General features: G+C 41.1%; 1 protein-coding gene across 4 annotated transcripts; it reads left to right on the top strand.

The window, feature by feature from the left end:
• LOC111956720 (serine/arginine-rich splicing factor 11) lies at positions 1-17,964 on the top strand. 4 transcript variants are annotated; one of them, XM_023977263.2, is made up of 12 exons: positions 1-294; positions 603-736; positions 3,162-3,277; positions 5,982-6,074; positions 7,346-7,395; positions 8,301-8,440; positions 8,562-8,640; positions 8,768-8,893; positions 16,759-16,848; positions 16,982-17,065; positions 17,383-17,545; positions 17,730-17,964. In XM_023977263.2, exons 1-12 carry the CDS (start codon positions 173-175, stop codon positions 17,952-17,954), a joined length of 1,422 nt encoding a protein of 473 aa, XP_023833031.1. In that variant the 5' UTR covers positions 1-172; the 3' UTR covers positions 17,955-17,964. The 4 variants fall into 4 exon arrangements, with proteins under 4 accessions (XP_023833031.1, XP_023833030.1, XP_070292921.1 ...); XM_023977262.2 differs by having other exon boundaries at positions 3,162-3,319; XM_070436820.1 differs by lacking the exons at positions 1-294; positions 603-736 and adding an exon at positions 2,385-2,871.
• Positions 17,965-19,390: the final 1,426 nt, after the last annotated feature.

Below are 19,390 nucleotides of genomic sequence, written 5' to 3'. Positions count from 1 at the left end.
TTTTTTATGTGTATTCACGCTTACAACATGGCGACGAAACACATTGGGATGAACGTTTGAGTTTATAAAACATCTTCGGCTAGGATAGCAACGAAGTACATTTCTAAAAAATCCTTCTCAAATCGAGGTGTAATTGTTTATATATTTGTTTTTAAAATTGTATTGTGAAAAAATGAATTGTACCACGAACGTAGTGCAAGTGACGAACGTGTCGCCAAGCACAACATCCGAGCAGATGCGAATGCTGTTCGGGTTTCTTGGAACCATTGAAGAACTCAAATTGTTTCCACCAGAGTAAGTAACTCATATTTGTTTAACTTTTGTCGCAAACTAGACATCGTTATTGTTTATTTGACTATTCATTTCCTACCAATTTGTGATTTGGTTGATTTCCATATAGGTAACGTTAGTATTAACTTTAGTTTAGCTAACGCTAGCTAACGTTAGCATCGGAGGCCCAAGCTGGTCGTCCCCAAAATATTAGACGAAACATGAGCTAGCTAAGGTAATAGGTTGGTTAGCTACTCCAGGGTTGTTTTGTTGGACACAAACTACTACTATGTTGTTGCTATCTAACTAACKTACAAACTAACGTATTGCAGTGAATCGCCTCTGCCAGTGACGTCGCGTGTGTGTTTTGTGAAGTTCCAAGAGTCGGAGTCCGTGGGGGTTTCTCARCATCTGACCAACACAGTCTTCGTGGACAGAGCGCTGATCGTCGTCCCTTTTGCCGAAGGTTGGTGCTTTGTTCTCCCCTCTTCTGTATGAATGATCCTATGACGTAGTTATGGGAGAGTGACGCGCCCATTGATTTCATGGAGTTCTATGATCCTGTGGTTTGAGATACGATTTAAGCATGTGTCCTAGCTATTTCAGATCCTAGTATCCATTCTCGATCTGACAAGCCTATCTGATTCTGTGATAAATGATGCCATGCCACTCTCCCAGTGTCTTGTACAATCCCCTTGCTAATTACAATGAGAGAGATTTCTATATCAGATCTCTCAACCCATATCCATGGTATACTGTGGAACTAAATACCAAACTTATAACCACCATACACATCATTTATTATATAAAGCCACTGCCACACTGTAAGGTCATAATGCCACCCATGATGTATTGGACTTGATAGACACTAAACAAAACAGACGACTTTGAGTCTGTAGTGGTCTCCAGAGCCTATTCTTTGCCCCCCTTCCCCCCACCACCCCTTTAACAGTAACCACAGTATACCAAGATCTGCTTTAGGGACCGGCACTTTCTTCGACTGAGAGAGCTGAACATGCCCAGACTGTGCACGGGCAGACAAAAAGAAAGCAGAGAGGAACTTGCATGTATATGAAAACTTAACCATGCTTTTTATTTTCTCCCCCATATTGGACTATCCTCTATTAAACTTATCTCTGTTATTTGTGTGTGTGATTTGTTGTAGTGGAGAAGGCAAAAGCAGAGCCCCCTCCTTGATGGCTGAAAGTGGTCCTCTGCCTGCCAACAGGGGATTGTAGACAATTACAAAAGGCCAGCAAGCATTCAAGCAGCCCCCCAACCCCTTCTCTTTCTCTTTTTTCTGTGTCCTTTCTTCTTTCTCTTATTTTCTATTCTCTATGTATTTTAGTTTAAGTGGAATGCAGTAGTTTAGATATTACCATAAGGCAGATCACATGTATAACACAACATGTTATTTGACTACTCACAAGTCTATTTATCAAAATAGGTATTTTAATAATCTGACCTGTATAACATCCAATCTAATTCTCATTGGATCCAAATGGTCACTGAACAGTGACAAATACACATATATCTCAATGACACGGCTATTGCTACAGCTGCATTTCATACTTTTTTCATCTTTAGCGTTAAGGCTCTTCCTGGTTTTGGGAGTTGGGTGAACCCTTGTCGCAATCTAGTATCCAATTTTAATTCAGCAAAAAATTAGATGCACTCACTCAACACTCGCTGTCCCTCAAATTGGCAGATTCAAATAACTAGGCTGTGTGTTTTCTATGTTGACCAGTGATACTGTACTTTAAGGTTGCTGACTATCTAGTTGTCGTTAATTGTCTTAGATATCCACCYACATGACAATGGCAACTGGTTCAGTGCTCTCTCTTTAACAGTGGTCTTTCTTTTTTGTTGTTGTGTTTTACAGTTCTTTTTCCTGGCTCAGCCAGTCCTGTAAACCAGGCCCTGCTGAAAATACCACCCAACCGTTTTGTCTCCTGCAGCTAAATTCTCTCTCCCATGTGCCATTTTTTTAATGTTTTTTTTGTGTGGGTGTGTGCGTATGTGTGTCTGTCTTGGTGTGTGTATGTTTGTGCGTCTTCTGTAAAAAAAAAAAAAATAAGAAAAATGTTATTTTTCCCATTGCATCTTGATTAAGATATTGTATGTTTCCTTTTTTAGGTAGCATTGGTAACATTGAGATGTGAAACCATAGTTGTTGTTTTTTTCCCCCTATATTAGTCAGACATAAAAAACAAGCTAATCTAATGTTGCCAAGTTGATTATTAAACTTAATCAAAAAGCATTACTTTTAAGCATATTTGATGCAGTGACAAGTAAGGTTTTTGGGAGCATAGATATCGCCTACCTAGAATTTGATTGCTAGCTAGGTTATTTTTCTACGTATTGCTGGTAAGTAGTAGAAACTGTGACTGTACAGTATTTACTGTTGACCTCCAACTCTCTGAAATTCTTTTTGTTTTGTGTATCTCGATTTTTTTTCCTTTTTTTTTCTCTGTGCTCCTTAGTAGTGAAGCCACCAACGTGAGTCGCTTGTTCAATCTATATGAAAATTGAGAGCACACCCCACTGGAGAAGCCGCTGTGCTAGCTAACGTTTGGTTCATGACTTAAAATACACGTTCAGGTGATACAATCTTGGCAGTGTTCACTGGAGTAGTGTGTATTGTGTGATACTTTTTTCCCAACCTTAGAAGAATAACTATCTACAATGATTAAAAGAATAAGGGGAACAAACCTTCTCAAATCTAGCAGCTATCAAAGGTAACAGTATTGAAACCTGTACACATGTTTGTTTGAAGAATACCTGAGCAAGTAATCTTTTTGTTTTTCAAAATGTCTCTCCTCTTTAGTAGATTCTAGACGTAGACGTAGACGTTCTCTTCTTCCCATAATGCCTGTTTTGTTTTTCTGTAGGTGTTATCCCAGAGGAGGCTAAGGCTTTGTCACTGCTGGCGCCAGCAAATGCTGTTGCAGGGATTATGTCCGGAGGAGGTCTCCTTCCAACACCTAACCCCATGTCCAATCCACAGGTAGGACTTCTCCCAACACCAAACCCCATGTCCTATCCACAGGTAGGTCCTCAGCATAGACATACAATATTTTGTTGTTCAATTTAATTATGTGGTCTTTCATTGTCTTACGTCAGCGCAACGATTCTGCCTGCGCTAATCTGTCTCGTATCTTGCAAAACGTATGGGATATATAAAAAGTAGTTTGGCTACCATGTGCTGTCTAGCATTTGAAAATACTAACGTAAACTCACTCACTTTTGTACATCGCCTTAGTCCCTACAATTGACCTTATTTTTGCGCCAAAAAAAGTAGTACTTCCAGATCAACTGTAATATCAATACCAATGTAAAGCACAATTTCACCCCTTTCCAACAAAATTAATGACGAGACCTTCATGATGCCCATCTCTGCATAATTCAAGAAGGCAATGAGCTTCGTCAGGTCTTTTTAAAATGTCGATTGGGGAGCGAAGGCTACGAAGTGATCTTGAAAGGGAGAAATATGTTGTGTGAAGAAACAGGTTTTTTCACCCGATTTGTCCAACTAATCAAGTTTAAAATGTTAATAAAACATAAAGAGTTTATGTAATGTCTCATCACATACCTGTTTGAAGGTTTGTGTCGAATTTGAAGAGGGATTTAGGGCTGCGCTAACATTAGCCTCACAAGTGAACTGCAGCTGTTCTGGCTTTTGAGTGTCATGATGGCTCGCAGTAATGACGTGCAAAAAAAATGCACTTGGCACCCTAGTCATGAAATATCAGTTTAATATTAGCAATAATTATATTAATTTAGACAGAAATCATGAATGAAGTTTTCTTACAAGTGTATATGGTTAAGCATGATATTAATCTGCGAGAGAACGGCTACGCCTGGTGGAAAGAGGCTGTATGGCACAAAATGAGATGTAACGTACAGCGTCAGAGGGGTCAGTTTTTTTTCATCTTTTCTCCAATACTGTTCGGCCATGACCATGTCAATCAACGCTGAATCGAAACGTAGTTCACCCCCTGGATTTTGATGCCAACACAGTCACTACAGTCCCATTCGTTTTCATTGCAGCCTCGTTTGAATGTCGCGGTTACGCACATTTGTACGGAATGGGGTGAGTTTACGTTACCTTGGTAACATCGTCTGCTTAACCTAATTTCTGCCTCAAAACTGTCTATTAATCTCAGCTAAAACAATAAATTGGTCAATAATGAAGTTTCTTTGGTGAGGAACTTCTAGTCATTTTACATTTAGCATGGATTTTTGTGCTTCAATGAGCGGTATTTCCGAAGTTTGACTGGGCACAAAAGCTAGCATAAATTTGACCAATATTAGCTTGCTAGAGGAGAAACGTTGCTGCTAACCAACAAGCTACCTACTTAGTGCTGCGTACACAATTTGTTGAACGCTTCAAACAAAAGCTAGCTCGCAAACTACTTCAGTAGTGCTAATTTTAACATTACAATTTTTTAAAATGTGACAATTAGTTTATTTTTGATTTGTTTAGTTGTGGGGGTGTTTACAGATACTAACTTTTATGAGTTTTCATGAAGCAGCTGTTCTGCCGTGAGTCATTGCAGTAGCCTCCCGAGTCAGCTGCTGTAGTCAGCTGAGCCAATTATACAAAGTTACTTACAAGTTAAATGTTAGCAATCGCAGAGAAACATGCTGATTTACGGACTGATTTCTGATAACGGTCCCTCATTTTGAGGCTGCATGTCTACAACTTCTGGGTAATTTAACCAGGCTAAGCAAGCTTTTCATGTCAGTAAAGGTAGAGCTAGCCAGCTATGTCRGTAAGCTAGCTACAACAGTTAGCAAAGCTGCTGATCAAGTCACTGCACTGGTGACCGAGGTCCTTGCACATTATTTGTGCAGGAGATAGCCACAGTTTTGTTTATTTTCTCAAAATTGCAAACCAATAAATCACTGTCACTATTTGTTTTATATTTAGGTAATTATTCTGCCTATTTCATGGATACAAGAGCATATTGATAAAAAAAAAATAGGAACTATGTTTTCATTGTTGAATGGTGGATGCTCAGGAATATTCATATTTACATACGAGTTCCACTTCCTACAAGACAGATTGTTTAAGGGACGAGCGTTGCGTAGGAGTGACGCCATCTGACATAAGACAATGTCAGTTCTTAAGTTAATGAAATGGAACAAGTCCATTCTCACGTGAACACAGGTGTATACATGACCACGGGTATACCACGGGTATATATATAGTTAAATAATTTAAAWRTGTACATCAGGGTTCCCCAACTGTGGCGGCCTGCTGGCCGAATTTAGCTTGCGAGTGGTTTTATTTGGCTCCCCAGGCTTTCTTAGAAAAGAACAAAAAAAACTTTTATTTTTCGTTGTTGATCATWWSMYKGTAAAAACACCAGGAAATCAGCTCCAATTGATTTAAATTTAGGAAATCTGTTCCCAAGTATTCTCATGCATAATAAAGAGATGATCGTATACAAATGTAAGCAAGGTTTGAAATGATTACGTTTTAGTCAAATATGATATCTGTTTGGGATTCTTGCGGTCAATTTGCAGTCTACAAAGGATTTGTAATTATGTTCCGACCATCCACTCAAGAAAAAATTGGACCTCGGCTGAATCTAGTTTATGATCCCTGGTGTACATGATACTGCAACAAATTTTCCCCATGGGGACAATGGTCTGTAAAATAGAGTCATAGACAATGAAAGGGTTAATAATGTGTTGCATTTTAGATGGGAGGCAATCCTTTCGGTGGTCCCTCCATGGATGCGATGGCAGCGTTTGGGTTTTCAAACCCCAATATGAATATGAATATGAATCCCCAGGTGAGTGTTTGCTTGCAACCTGGAGATGCACTACATGACCAAAGGTATGTGGACACCTGCTCGTCGAACWTCTCATTCCAAAATCATGGGCATTAATATGGAGTTGGTCCCCCTTTGCTGCTATAACATCCTCCACTCTTCTGGAAAGGCTTTTCACTAGATGTTAGAACATTGCTCTGGGGACTTGCTTCTATTCAGCCACGCGCATTAGTGAGGTCGGGCACTGATGTTTGGCAATTAGGCCTGGCTTGCAGTCTGCGTTCCAATTCATCCCAAAGGTGTTTGATGGGGTTGCCGTCAGGGCTCTGCAGGGGAGTCAAGTTCTCCCACACCAGTCTCGACAAACCATTGCCATGCTGAAACAGGAAAGGGCCTTCCCCAAACTGTTGCCACAAAGTTGGAAGCACAGACTCATCTAGAATGTCATTGTATGCTGTAGCATTAAGCTTTCCTTTCACTGGAACTAAGGGGCCTAGCCCGACTCATAAAAAAACAACCCCAGACCATTAATACTCCATCAAACTTTAAAGTTGGCATTATGCATTCGGGCAGGTAGCGTTCTCCTGGCTTCCGCCAAACCTAGATTCGTCCGTCGGACTGTCAGATGGTGAAGCGTAATTCATCACTCCAGAGAACGTATTTCCACTGCTCCATAGTCCAATGGTGGTGAGATTTACACCACTCCAGCCGACACTTGACATTGCACGTGGTGATCTTAGGCTTGTGTGTGGCTGCTTGGCCATTAAACCATTTCATGAAGCTCCCGACGAACAATTCTTATGCTGATGTTGCTTCCAGAGGCAATTTGGAAATCTGTAGTGAGTGTTGCAACCGAGGACAGACGATTTTTACACTCTTCAGCGCACTGCGGCCCCGAACTTGTGTGGCCTACCACTTTGCGGCTGAGCTGCTGTTGCTCCTAGACATTTCCACTTCACAATAACAGCACTTACAATTGACCGGGGCAGCACTAGCAGGGCAKAMATTTGGCGAACTGTTGGGAAGGTGGCATCCTATGACGGTGCTACGTTGAAAGTCACTGAGCTCTACAGTAAAGCCATTCTACTGCCAATGTTTGTCTATGGAGATTGCATGGCTGTGTGCTTGATGTTATACACCTTTCAGCAATGTTTGTGGCTGAAATAGCCAAATCCACTTATTTGAAGGGGTGTCCACATACTTTTGTGTATATATAGCGTTCTGTTAAAAGGGAAATGTTGAAATTATATTTCTAACTTGTATATTATATATTTTACACTCTTCTTCCCCAGTCTTTTCCCACTGAGCAGCTTCTGAAGTTTATGACGCAGGTGGATCCAAAGTAAGTCATCGTGTCTCTAGAAAATTCCCGTTACAAGACATCAGACTAGCTCACCTCCAGTAACACCTATGAGCCATTAATTTGTTGGATTGCACTCCAGTGTGCTCTAATTAAGCAGTAAGGCACGGAAGGGGTGTGGTATATGGCCAATATACCACTGCTAAGGGCTGTTCTTAGGCACAACGCATTAGCTGTGTTATATTGGCCATATACCATGGACCCCAGAGGGGCTTTATTGCTATTATAAACTGCTTACTAAAGTAATTAGAGCAGTAAAAATATTTGTTTGTCATACCTGGGGTATACGGTCTGATATACCACGGCTTTCAGCCAATCAGCATTCAGGGCTGGAACCACCCAGTTTATAATTAAGCAGTAAGGCCTGCGGGGGTGTGGTATGTTTAAGCAATAAGGCTTGAGGAGGTGTGGTATATGGCCAATATACCACAAACCCCTGAGGTGTCTATTATAAACTAGTTACCAACATAAATAGACAAATAAATAGTACTTTTTTTTGTCATACCCATGGTATACGGTATGATATACCACGGCTTTCAGCTAGTCAGCATTCAGGGCTCGAACCACCCGGTTTATAATGACCAGAACAGCCCTTAACCATGGTATATTAGCCGTATACCACACCCMCTGGGTTCTTATTACTTAAATATACCACGCTTAAGGGCTGTTCTTAGGCACGACGCAAAGACGACCCTGAGGTACCTTATTGCTATTATAAACCGGTTATTAATATAAATATAACAGTAAACAAGTAGTTTTGCATCATACCCAAGGTATATTGTCTGATATACACGTGACTGGAATGCTGTGGCTGTTTCAGCCAAACACCATCCAGGACCCAAACTACCCGGTTTATAATCACCACAAAATAATGTCCTCTTCTTCAGAATGAGTCACATGGGTGTAGGGATGAACATGAACATGAATCCAGGCCTGAAGGCAGACTCCTCCAACAAAGAGATAGAAGTGGCCATGAAGAGGGTCAGAGAGGCCCAGTCCCTAATCTCTGCTGCCATCGAGCCTGGCAGTGAGTAGCCAAAGCATTGCATCTCCAAAACATACCTTACATCTCAGATATATTACCGTTAGACCTAGCTAAAAGCTATTGTTTGCTGTACCAAAGTAATTTTAACGTTTTGTTTATGCAGACAAGGAGAGCAAGAGGAAGCACTCGCGTTCCAGGTCCAGGTCCAGACGCAGAAGGTCCCGTTCTCGCTCCAGACACAGGTGAAMACGAAATCTGTTTTCCTGACAGAAATGATTTGGATTGTGTTAAAAATAAAGTAAAGCTTTTTAAAATTCTTATTGAGGGTAGAGATTGATGTCGTGTCTATGTGATCTTCGTGGTCTGCAGGCGTTCAAAGAGCAGGTCTAAGCGACGTTCACACTCCAGGAGCAGGAGACGCTCCAAGAGCCCTCGAAGGAGAAGTGGGAGGTCCCACTCCAAAGACAGGAGCAAACCATCACCAAGTAAATCCAGGTGAGCCACAGAGCACAGACTTGACCCATTCTTAATCCTCAAATTGCACACTCACCAAGACAGCCCTGAGGATACTGTCTACCTCCTAACCACAACTCTAATCCCATATATACAGTTGAAGATGGTAGTTTACATACACTTAGGTTGGAGTCATTAAAACTAGTTTTTCAACCACTCCACAAATWTCTTGTTAACATACTATAGTTTTGGCAAGCCGGTTAGGACATCTACTTTGTGCATGACACAAGTAATTTTTCCAACAATTGTTTACAGACAGATTATTTCACTTATAATTCACTGTATCACAATTCCAGTGGGTCAGAAGCTTACCTAACCGACTAAGTTGACTGTGCCTTTAAACAGCTTGGAAAATTCCAGAAAAAAAATTGTAATGGCTATAGAAACTTCTGATAGGTTAATTGACATAATTGAGTTAATTGGAGGTGTACATGTGGATGTATTTCAAGGACTACCTTCAAATTCACTGCCTCTTTGCTTGACATCATGGAAAATCAAAAGAAATCAGCCAAGACCTCAGAAAAAAAATTGTAGACTCCACAAGTCTGGGTCATCCTTGGGAGCAATTTCCAAATGCCTGAAGGTACCACGTTCATCTGTACAAACATATGTACGCAAGTATAAACACCATGGGACCACGCAGCTGTCATACCGCTCAGGAAGGAGACCCGTTCTGCCTCCTAGAGATTAACGTACTTTGGTGCGAAAAGTGCAAATCAATCCCAGGACAACAGCAAAGGACCTTGTGAAGATGCTGGAGGAAACAGATAAAAAAGTATCTATATCCACAGTAAAATTAGTCCTATATCGACATAACCTGAAAGGCTGCTCAGCAACAAAGAAGCCACTGCTCTAAAACCGTCATAAAAAAGCCAGACTACGGTTTGCAACTGCACATGGGACACAAAGGTCGTACTTTTTGGAGAAATGTCCTCTGGTCTGATGAAACAAAAATAGAACTGTTTGGCCATAATGACCATTGTTATGTTTGGAGGGAAAAGGGGGAGGCTTGGCAAGCCGAAGGACACCATCCCAACCGTGAAGCACGGGGTGGGGGTGTTTGCTGCAGGAGGGACTGGTGCACTTCACAAAATAGATGGCATCTTGAGGAGGAAAGGTATGTGGATATATTGAAGCAACATCTCAAAACATCAGTCAGGAAGTTAAAGCTTGGTTGCAAATGGGTCTTCCAAATGGACAATGACCCCAAGCATACTTCCAAAGTTGTGGCAAAATGGCTTAAGGACAACAAAGTCAAGKTATTGGAGTGGCCATCACAAAGCCCTGACCTCAATCTTATAGAAAATGTGTGGGCAGAACTGAAAAAACATGTGTGAGCAAGGAGGCCTACACACCTGACTCAGTTACACCAGCTCTGTCAGGAGGAATGGGCCAAAATTCATTGTGGAAGGCAACCCAAAACATTTGACCCAAGTTAAACAATTTAAAGGCAGTGCTACCAAATACTAATTGAGTGTATGTAAACTTCTGACCCACAGGGAATGTGATGAAAGAAATCAAAGCTGAAATAAATCATTCTTTCTACTATTATTCTGACATTTCACATTCTTAAAATAAAGTGGTGATCCTAACTGACCTAAGACATGAACTTTTTACTAGGATTAAATGTCAGGAATTGTGGRAAACTGAGTTAAAATGTATTTGGCTACGTGTATGTAATCTTCCGACTTAAACTGTATATGGGCTAATAAAAACGAAATATATTTTTTTTTTACCTCGTCAGCTCGGGGATTCGATCTTGCAACCTTTCGGTTACAAGTCCAACGCTCTAACCACTAGGCTACCTGTTGCCCATTTTTAAAGAAACAATAAAACTGGCCTTCTTTAGACTAGTTGAGAATTTGGAGCATTAGCGGGTTTGATTACAGGCTCAAAATGTCCAGAAACAAAGACCTTTCTTCTGAAACTCGTCAGTTTATTCTTGTTCTGAGAAATGAAGGCTATTCCATGTGAGAAATTGCCAAGAAACTGAAGAGAGCAAACTGAGCAAGAGGACAAGTACATTAGTGTCTAGTATGAGAAACAGACGCCTCACAAGTCCTCAACTGGCAGCTTCATTAAATTGTACCCGCAAAACACCAGTCTCAACGTCAACAGTGAAGATGTGACTCCGGGATGCTGGCCTTCTAGGCAGAATTGCAAAGAAAAAGCTATATTTCAGACTGGCCAATAAAAATAAAAGATTAAGATGGGCACAAGAACACAGTCACTGGACAGAGGAAGATTTGAAAAAAGTGTTATGGACAGACGAATCCAAGTTTGAGGTGTTCTGATCACAAAGAAGAAATTCGTGACATGCAGAAAAAATTAGAAGACGCTGGAGTGCTTGATGCCATCTGTCAAGCATGGTGGAGGCAATGTGATGGTCTGGGGGTTGTGGTGGCATTTTTCTGTTTTACCAAAAGAGGAGAGTTACAAACTACACACCAGTCAGAGTTGTACTTAAATTACATATTTTTTAATAAGAGCTTTGCAATAGCCCTTTTTGACTTTCAATGATGCGCTATCTCTAATGAACCATTGAAAAGTGACTACAGAAAAATACAAAGATCTTTTATAGCCAAGATACACCCCTCTCAACTTACATGCTGGACCACAGATCTTAGGAACTGTTGACAAAGAAATACTTTTTCTTGAGAAAGGAGTATCCCTTAGCCAGATAACATTCACTATAAATTATCGTTCAGTTTGGTCCCYCAGACGAGGTTCTAATCTCGTTCCTGGTACGTCATAGGACAAAAACACCAACTCATCCAATGGCATATATCAATTATTAACTCTAGATACTCCCATCTCAAGTAAATCCCCTCTWGACCCCACTCCTGGACAAGCTCACTGAGGGGAGTGAGCCTCTAGGTCATACACTRTCCCAGGATAAGTGTAAGATTAGAGAGGGCATACAATCCAGTCTCACGCCAATTACACTGCCATACACCTCCCCCAATGGGAAAAGGAGGAGTGACTGGGCACAGACATTGTGGCGACAAGTAATTGGTTCCCCATTAATCACGCCATCCCTTCACATGGTTTAAGAATAGGTAAAGACACATTCACATATGAAGACAATGTTCCATTCTGTCCTCTTCCCTTTCTGATATTCTGCATAGCACCAGGGACATGTAAAAGACAAGCTGACCTCCCCTCTCTGGGCCCCAAGTGACTGAGCCCTAGCTGAGGGAAAAGTGCAACTGCCAACACTATAGTCAAAGGATACATTCTAATGCAAGAATCTCACATAAGCATATTATGCAAATAAAACATCTTAATTATCTATGTTACCCCCACTCATTCTGATTCATCTGCCACAGAGTGCTTTGGTGGTGGTAAAGTGTGAGATTTGTACAGGGTAAAGAGATCTTGAAGAAGGAAGCTATCACTCCGTTTGCAGCAGCCATGCCATACCCTGTGGACGGCGCTTATTGGAGCCAATTTCCTCCTACAACAGGACAATGACCCAAAGGACAGCTGCAAACTATGCATAACTATTTATGAAGAGAAGTCAGCTGGTATTCTGTCTATAATGAAGTGGCCAGCACAGTCACCGGATCTTCAACCCTATTGAGCTGTGTGGGAGCAGCTTGACCGTATGGTACATAAGTGCCCATCAAGCCAATCCAACTTGTGGGAGGTGCGTCAGGAACATGGTGTGAAATCTCTTAAGATTACCTTACACAAATTGACAACTAGAATGCCAAAGTCTGCAAGGCTTTAATTGCTGCAAATGGACATTATTTGACGAAATCAATGTTTGAAGGACAAATTATTATTTAAATTAAAAATCATTATTTATTACCTTGTCGTGTTTTGAGCTTTCCTATTTTGAATTAAATTCAAATTGTTTTCATTGAAAACAAGGACATTTTCAACGGTATGTATGTACAGTGGGGAACAAGTATTTGATACACTGCCGATTTAGCAGGTTTCCTACTTACAAAGCATGTAGAGGTCTGTAATTTTTATCATAGGTACACTTCAACTGTGAGAGACGGAATCTAAAACAAAAATCCAGAAATCACATTGTATGATTTTTAAAGTAATTAATTTGCATTTTATTGCATGACATAAGTTATTTTTGATTACATCAGAAAAACAGAACTTAATATTTGGTACAGAAACCTTTGTTTGCAATTACAGCGATCATACGAGTCAACAGAAATACGAAATTACATGCATTTTGTTCGATAATGTCCATTACTAGTGTCTAATTWGCTACTTTTGCTAGCACGTTTAGTTCACATGTCCAAACGCTGGCGCCATTCCAGGCGAACTCGGACGAAAACTTCAAAAAGTTATATTCCAGGTCAAATAAACTGGTCAAATTAAGTAGAGAATCAATCTTCAGGATGTTGTTATCATATATATCCAATAACGTTCCAATCGGAGCATTCGTTTTTGTCTACAGAGTAATGGAACGCATGGCGATATCATGAGTAATGCGCGTAACCAGGAACTAGCATTCTGCCAGACCACTGACTCAAATAGCTGCCATCCGGCCCCACATCACACTAGAGGCTTCATTCCACGTTCTACTGACTGTTGACATCTAGTGGAAGGCGTAGGAAGTGCGAACAGATCCATATCTTACTGGGATGTGAATAGACGATGAGTTGAACATCAACCAGCCCCAGAATTTCCACTTCCTGTTTGGAAGTTTGCCTGCCATATGAGTTCTGTTATACTCACAGACATAWTTCAAACAGTTTTAGAAACTTCAAAGTGTTTTCTATCCAATAGTAATAATAATATGCATATATTAGCATCYGTGACAGAGTAGGAGGCAGTTCACTATGGGCACGCAATTCATCCAAAAGTGAAAATGCTGCCCCCTATCCCTAAAAAGTTAAGTCAAAATATATTTGAGATTCTTCAACGTAACCACCCTTTCCTTGTTGACAGCTTTGCACACTCTTGGCATTCTCTCAACCAGCTTCACCTGGAATGCTTTTYCAACAGTCTTGAAGTAGTTCCCACATATGCTGAGAACTTGTTGACTGCTTTTCCTTCACTCTGCRGTCCAACTCATCCCAAACCATCTCAATTGGGTTGAGGTCAGGTGATTGTGGAGGCCAGGTCATCTGATGCAGCACTCCATCACTCTCCTTGGTCAAATAGCCCTTACAGAGGTGTGTTGGGTCATTGTCCTGTTGAAAAACAATTGATAGTCCCACTAACCGCAAACCAGATGGGATGATGTATCGCTGCAGAATGCTGTGGTAGCCATGCTAGTTAAGTGTGCCTTGAATTCTAAATAATTCACTGACTGTGTCACCAGCAAAGCACCATCACACCACCTCCTCCATGCTTCATGGTGGGAACCACACATGCGGAGATCATCCGTTCACGTACTCCCCGTCTCACAAAGACACAGCGGTTGGAACCAAAAATCTCATTTGAATTCATTAGACCAAAGGACAGATTTCCACCAGTCCAATGTCCATTCCTCGTGTTTCTTGGCCCAAGCAAGTCTCTTCTTCTTATTGGTGTCCTTTGGTAGTGGTTTCTTTGCAGCAATTGGACCATGAAGGCCTGATTTCACACAGTCTCCTCTGAACAGTTGATGTTGGTGTCTGTTACTTGAACTCTGTGAAGCATTTATTTGGGCTGCAATTTCTGAGGCTGGTAACTCTAATGAACTTATCCTCTGCATCAGAGGGAACTCTGGGTCTTCCTTTCCTGTGGCTGTCCTCATAAGAGCCAGTTTCATTATAGAGCATGGTTTTTCTGACTGCACGTGAAGACATTTTCCAAGATCTTAATGTTCCATTTTCACTGACCTTCATGCCTTTAAAGTAATGATGGACTGTCATTTCTCTTTGCTTATTTGAGCTGTTCTTGACATAATATGGACTTGGTATTTTACCAAATAGGGCTATCTTCTGTATATCACCCATATGTGCAAAAGTTGGCTACTGAAGAAACTCATATGAAATATATTTTGATTTAACACTTTCCGTATGTGTTATTTCATAGTTTGATGTCTTCACTATTATTCTGCATTGCAGAAAATAGTAAWAATAAAGAAAAACCCTTGAATGAGTAGGTGTTTCCAGACTTTTGATTTATTTAACCTTTATTTAACTAGGCAAGTCAGTTCAGAACAAATTCTTATTTACAATGACGGCCAAATCTATACACAATACCCCATAATGACAAAGCAAACAACTTTTGAAATTTTATAAATTAGCAATCACATTTTACATAAGTATTCAGACACTTTACCCAGTGCATTGTTGAAGCACGTTTGGCAACTATTATAGCCTCGAGTCATCTTGGGTAAGACGCTACAAGCTTTGCACACCTGTATTTAGGGAGTTTCTCTACAGATCCTCTCAAGCTCTGTCAGGTTGGATGGGGAATGTTGCTGCACAGCTATTTACAGATCTCCAGAGATGTTCAATCGGGTTCAAGTGCGGGCTCTGGTTGGKCCACTCAAGGACATTCCTGCTTTGTCTTGGCTGTGTGCTTAGGGTCGTTGTCCTGTCGGAAGGTGAAACCTTCGCCCAGTCTGTCCTGAGCGCTCCGGAGCAGGTTTTTCCATCAAGGATCTCTGTACTTTGCTCTGTTCATCTTTGCCTCGATTCTGACTAGACTCCCGGTCCCTGCTGCTGAAATACATCCCCACAGCATGATGCCGTAGGGATGGTGCCAGGTTTCCTCCAGACGTGACGCTTGGCATCCAGGCCAAAGAGTTCAATCTTGGTTTCATCACTCCAAGCGTGCTATCATGTGCCTTTTTACTGAGGAGTGCCTTCTGTCTGGCCACTCTTCTATAAAGGCCTAATTGGTGCAATGCTGCAGATATGGTTGTCCTTCTGGAAGGTTCTCCCATCYYCACAGAGGAACTCTGGAGCTCTGTCAGTGACCATCGGGTTCTTGGTCACCTGCCTGACCAAGGCCYTTCTCCCCCTATTGCTCAGTTTGGCCGGGCGGCCAGCTCTAGGAAGAGTCTTGGTGGTTCCAAACTTCTTCCATTTAAGAATGTTGGAGGCCACTGCGGTTCTTGGGGACCTTCAATGTTGCAGAAAGGTTTTGGTACCCTTCCCCAGATCTGTGCCTCGACACAATCCTGTCTCTGATCTCGAAGGACAATTCCTTTGACCTCATGGCTTGGTTTTTGCCCTGACATGCATTGTCAACCTTATATAGACAGGTGTGGGCCTTTTCAAAATAATGTCCAATCAATTGAATTTACCACATTTTACATTTTAGTCATTTAGCAGAAGCTCTTATCCAGAGCGACTTACAGTAGAGTGCATACATTTTTATAACTTTTTTTTTTTTTTTACATACTGAGACAAGGATATCCCTACCGGCCAAACCCTCCCTACCGGCCAAACCCTCCCTAACACGGATCTCCCGGTTGCGGCCGGCTGCGACAGCCTGGGCGCGAACCCAGCCCAGCCTGGGCGCGAACCCAGAGACTCTGGTGGCGCAGCTAGCACTGCGATGCAGTGCCCTAGACCACTGGGCCACCCGGGAGAACCACAGGTGGACTCCAAGTTGTAGAAACTTCTCATGGATGATCAATGGAAACAAGATGCACCTGAGCTCATTTTAGTCTCATAGCATTTGGTCTGAATACTTAATAAGAATAAGGTATTTGTTATGTTTAATAAATTAGCAAAAATGTCAAACCTGTTTTTGCTTTGTCATTATGGGGTATTGTGTGCAGATTGCTGAGCAAATTGCTTTATTTAATCCATTTTAGAATAAGGCTGTAACGTAACAAAATGTGGAAAAAGTCAAGGTCTGAATATTTTCTGAAGGCACTGTATATACAWTACCAAATATTGATCAGRTGTAACTAACTTGTCTCTGAACCACAGGGATAGGAAGAAAGAGGAGCGGGATAAAAAGTGCTCCAAAACACCTCCGAAAAGCTACAGCACTACCAGGAGGTCTCGCAGTATAGATCGGTGAGTGCAGCTTTGTTTGGTCAGAGCCACACGTCTGACTTGTCTGTTTCTCCATGCTGCCAACCATGTTGATTGGTCAGATATTTACTACTTGTGACATTTAATTTTTTTATTTTGTTGCTGTTGAGTACAGAAGGCGGAGGAAGAGTCGCAGCGCCAGCCGATCTCCTAAGAAATCCCCCAAGAGGAAAGTTTCCAGGACTCCCTCTCCTAGAAGGTGGATATTTTGGCCTATCTATGGTCTCGTTATTGCCGTTTTTATTATTGATTGCTTCTCATAGAAAATCATTTCCTAAGGGGACACGTTTTCGAAATGATGCCAGTGGTATTGGTGGCTACTTTGAGTGTGAATATGAGACAATCTTCTAGACATTTTGTTTACAGTGTGAATGCACTCGAATCATGCACTCAATTTATTTAGATTTCAAATGTCAAGGTTTCTTTTAAGGGACCTGAAAATAAACAATGTTGGACTGTCTACACACATTTTTAGATTTGAGATTTTTCATMATCTTTAAACTCTCCTCTCTACAGACATAAGAAGGAGAAGAAGAGGGACAAGGAAAGACAGAATGACCGGGATCGAGAGCGCAGGTGCGATAAAGACCGCAGTCGGGAGGAACGGAAGGAAAAGAAAGAAAGGAGTAAAGATAAGGAACGGGAAAAGAAAACTGATGGAGAGAAAGGCGATGTGAAGGTAAGCAGCAATGACTGAAACTGATTTGTCTTAAGTTATGTAAGATGTGTAGGCTGTCCATGCTTATTCTTCCTTCTGGCTTTTGACCTCAGAGATCTTGCGTTACTCGCTGTATTTAAATGAAAAACAAGTAATATGAAATGAGCTTCAGAAATATGAAACTTAATCATTTCAAATGTCCTAGATGTCTTTGCAGGTCACCAGAGACTATGATGAGGAAGAGCAGGGCTACGACAGTGAGAAGGAGAGGGAGAGGCTGGACAAGAAGGATTCCGACCAGGACTCCGGAGCCCAGTCTCCTCACTCGGTGGAAGGCAATGGCACTGGGACTCCCAAAGTCAATGGTGACGACCACCGCGAAGAGGACGTCGACCACCACGAAGAGGACGACATGGATGTCAGTGATTGAGTCACCTAATCATAGAGACGGGTGCATAGATCTCTGTACCCAACCCTCCATTGTACCCAACCCTCCATGCTGCACCGACCTTACTGTATACAGGCTTCAATCAACTCCATCCCTCTTTATCTCACTTGAATTGTTAGATTTCTTTTGGAGTGACTAGACAAAATAGATCAATTAGAAGATGAACCTTAAGACTTCACAGTTGTTAATTTTCTGTTTATGGTGTGTACATGATTCTTTATTTTGTCCTATTTCGGTGGTGAAAAGGTGTGGTTGGGTGAAAGGTTTATTGCCGTAATTTTARGTGTATACTCTAGCAAGTGTGCAACCTTTTTTATTTTTTCCTTAAAGGATAACGGCATTTGTGTATTTTACTTTGTTTTTTATTTAGTTTCTACTCATTGCTGGGAGCAGAAGCAGCCAGTTGCACTGCTTAACAAATTCACTGTATGTCCATTTCATCAGACATGGCTGCTAGATGGAGCAGTTTGCTGTGGACTTAGCTTTTCATTCTTGTATTGTTGCCTCAATAATTCACCATTTACTATTTTTTGTCACTCCTGTACGTGGTATATAGTGTTCATATCCCATCCGTTATTATACGGAAGACGTATAGTGAGTCTTGTGGTGCTATAATAACCACACCTTATAGCTCACCTATTCACAATACCCATTAGATCTTATTCTTATAAGTTTGTATTGTGTTTTATCAGTGATTCTTTTATATACAATAAAAACCCATATGTGTAAAGATAATGGAGCAATATATTTTTTTAAATAAGAATCTTTGAGAACTAAGTCACCAAAAACTAGACAGGTAAAATTCAAAAAATGACATGGGGCCCACATTGATTTTATGTTTGAGTTACTCAGCATTAGAACACAACATTTAGCATGGGCTTATGTGTAGAATTGCAGGAAACGAGCTTTGAACCTGCACATTTTTTCTCTGCCTCATAACGAAGTGTAGAATTGCAGGAAACTAGCTTTAAAACTTGTCAAATGTTCTTTCTGCCCCATGGCAAACAATGGAACACTGCAGTGCAGAGACATGATGCTGGTGATTTATTTAAAGGAATGGGAAATTGGAAAAGCTGCAATACATTTATAAATACCAGTAGGCTCAAGCCAGATACACATTCTTATGACCCAAACTGTTACCTACTGCTGGTCATATCTCATTTCAAAAACCATATGGATTTTACAGGTTGACAGTCCAACTGTATAAGCTGTCATTAAAATGTAATGTAGTAGAGTCTGTAGTACACTCAAGGAAATAATCTAGTGGTAAAAGCACCTAAATGCATTTGACCAAAGGGTTTTAAGTGTGGTTACAATATTTATACGGTAGAAGTTGGTCTTCCTGAATAATTCGAAAGGATAGCGAGATGGCAGCAGGTATAACAAGTGTGTAGGAAATATACACTCAAAAGGACATA

The sequence above is a fragment of the Salvelinus sp. IW2-2015 genome, linkage group LG32, assembly GCF_002910315.2.
Source record: "Salvelinus sp. IW2-2015 linkage group LG32, ASM291031v2, whole genome shotgun sequence".
NCBI classification, from domain to species: domain Eukaryota; kingdom Metazoa; phylum Chordata; class Actinopteri; order Salmoniformes; family Salmonidae; genus Salvelinus; species Salvelinus sp. IW2-2015.
The sequence above is the reverse complement of the archived record's forward strand: the minus strand, read 5'-3'. Positions and strand labels throughout refer to the sequence as shown.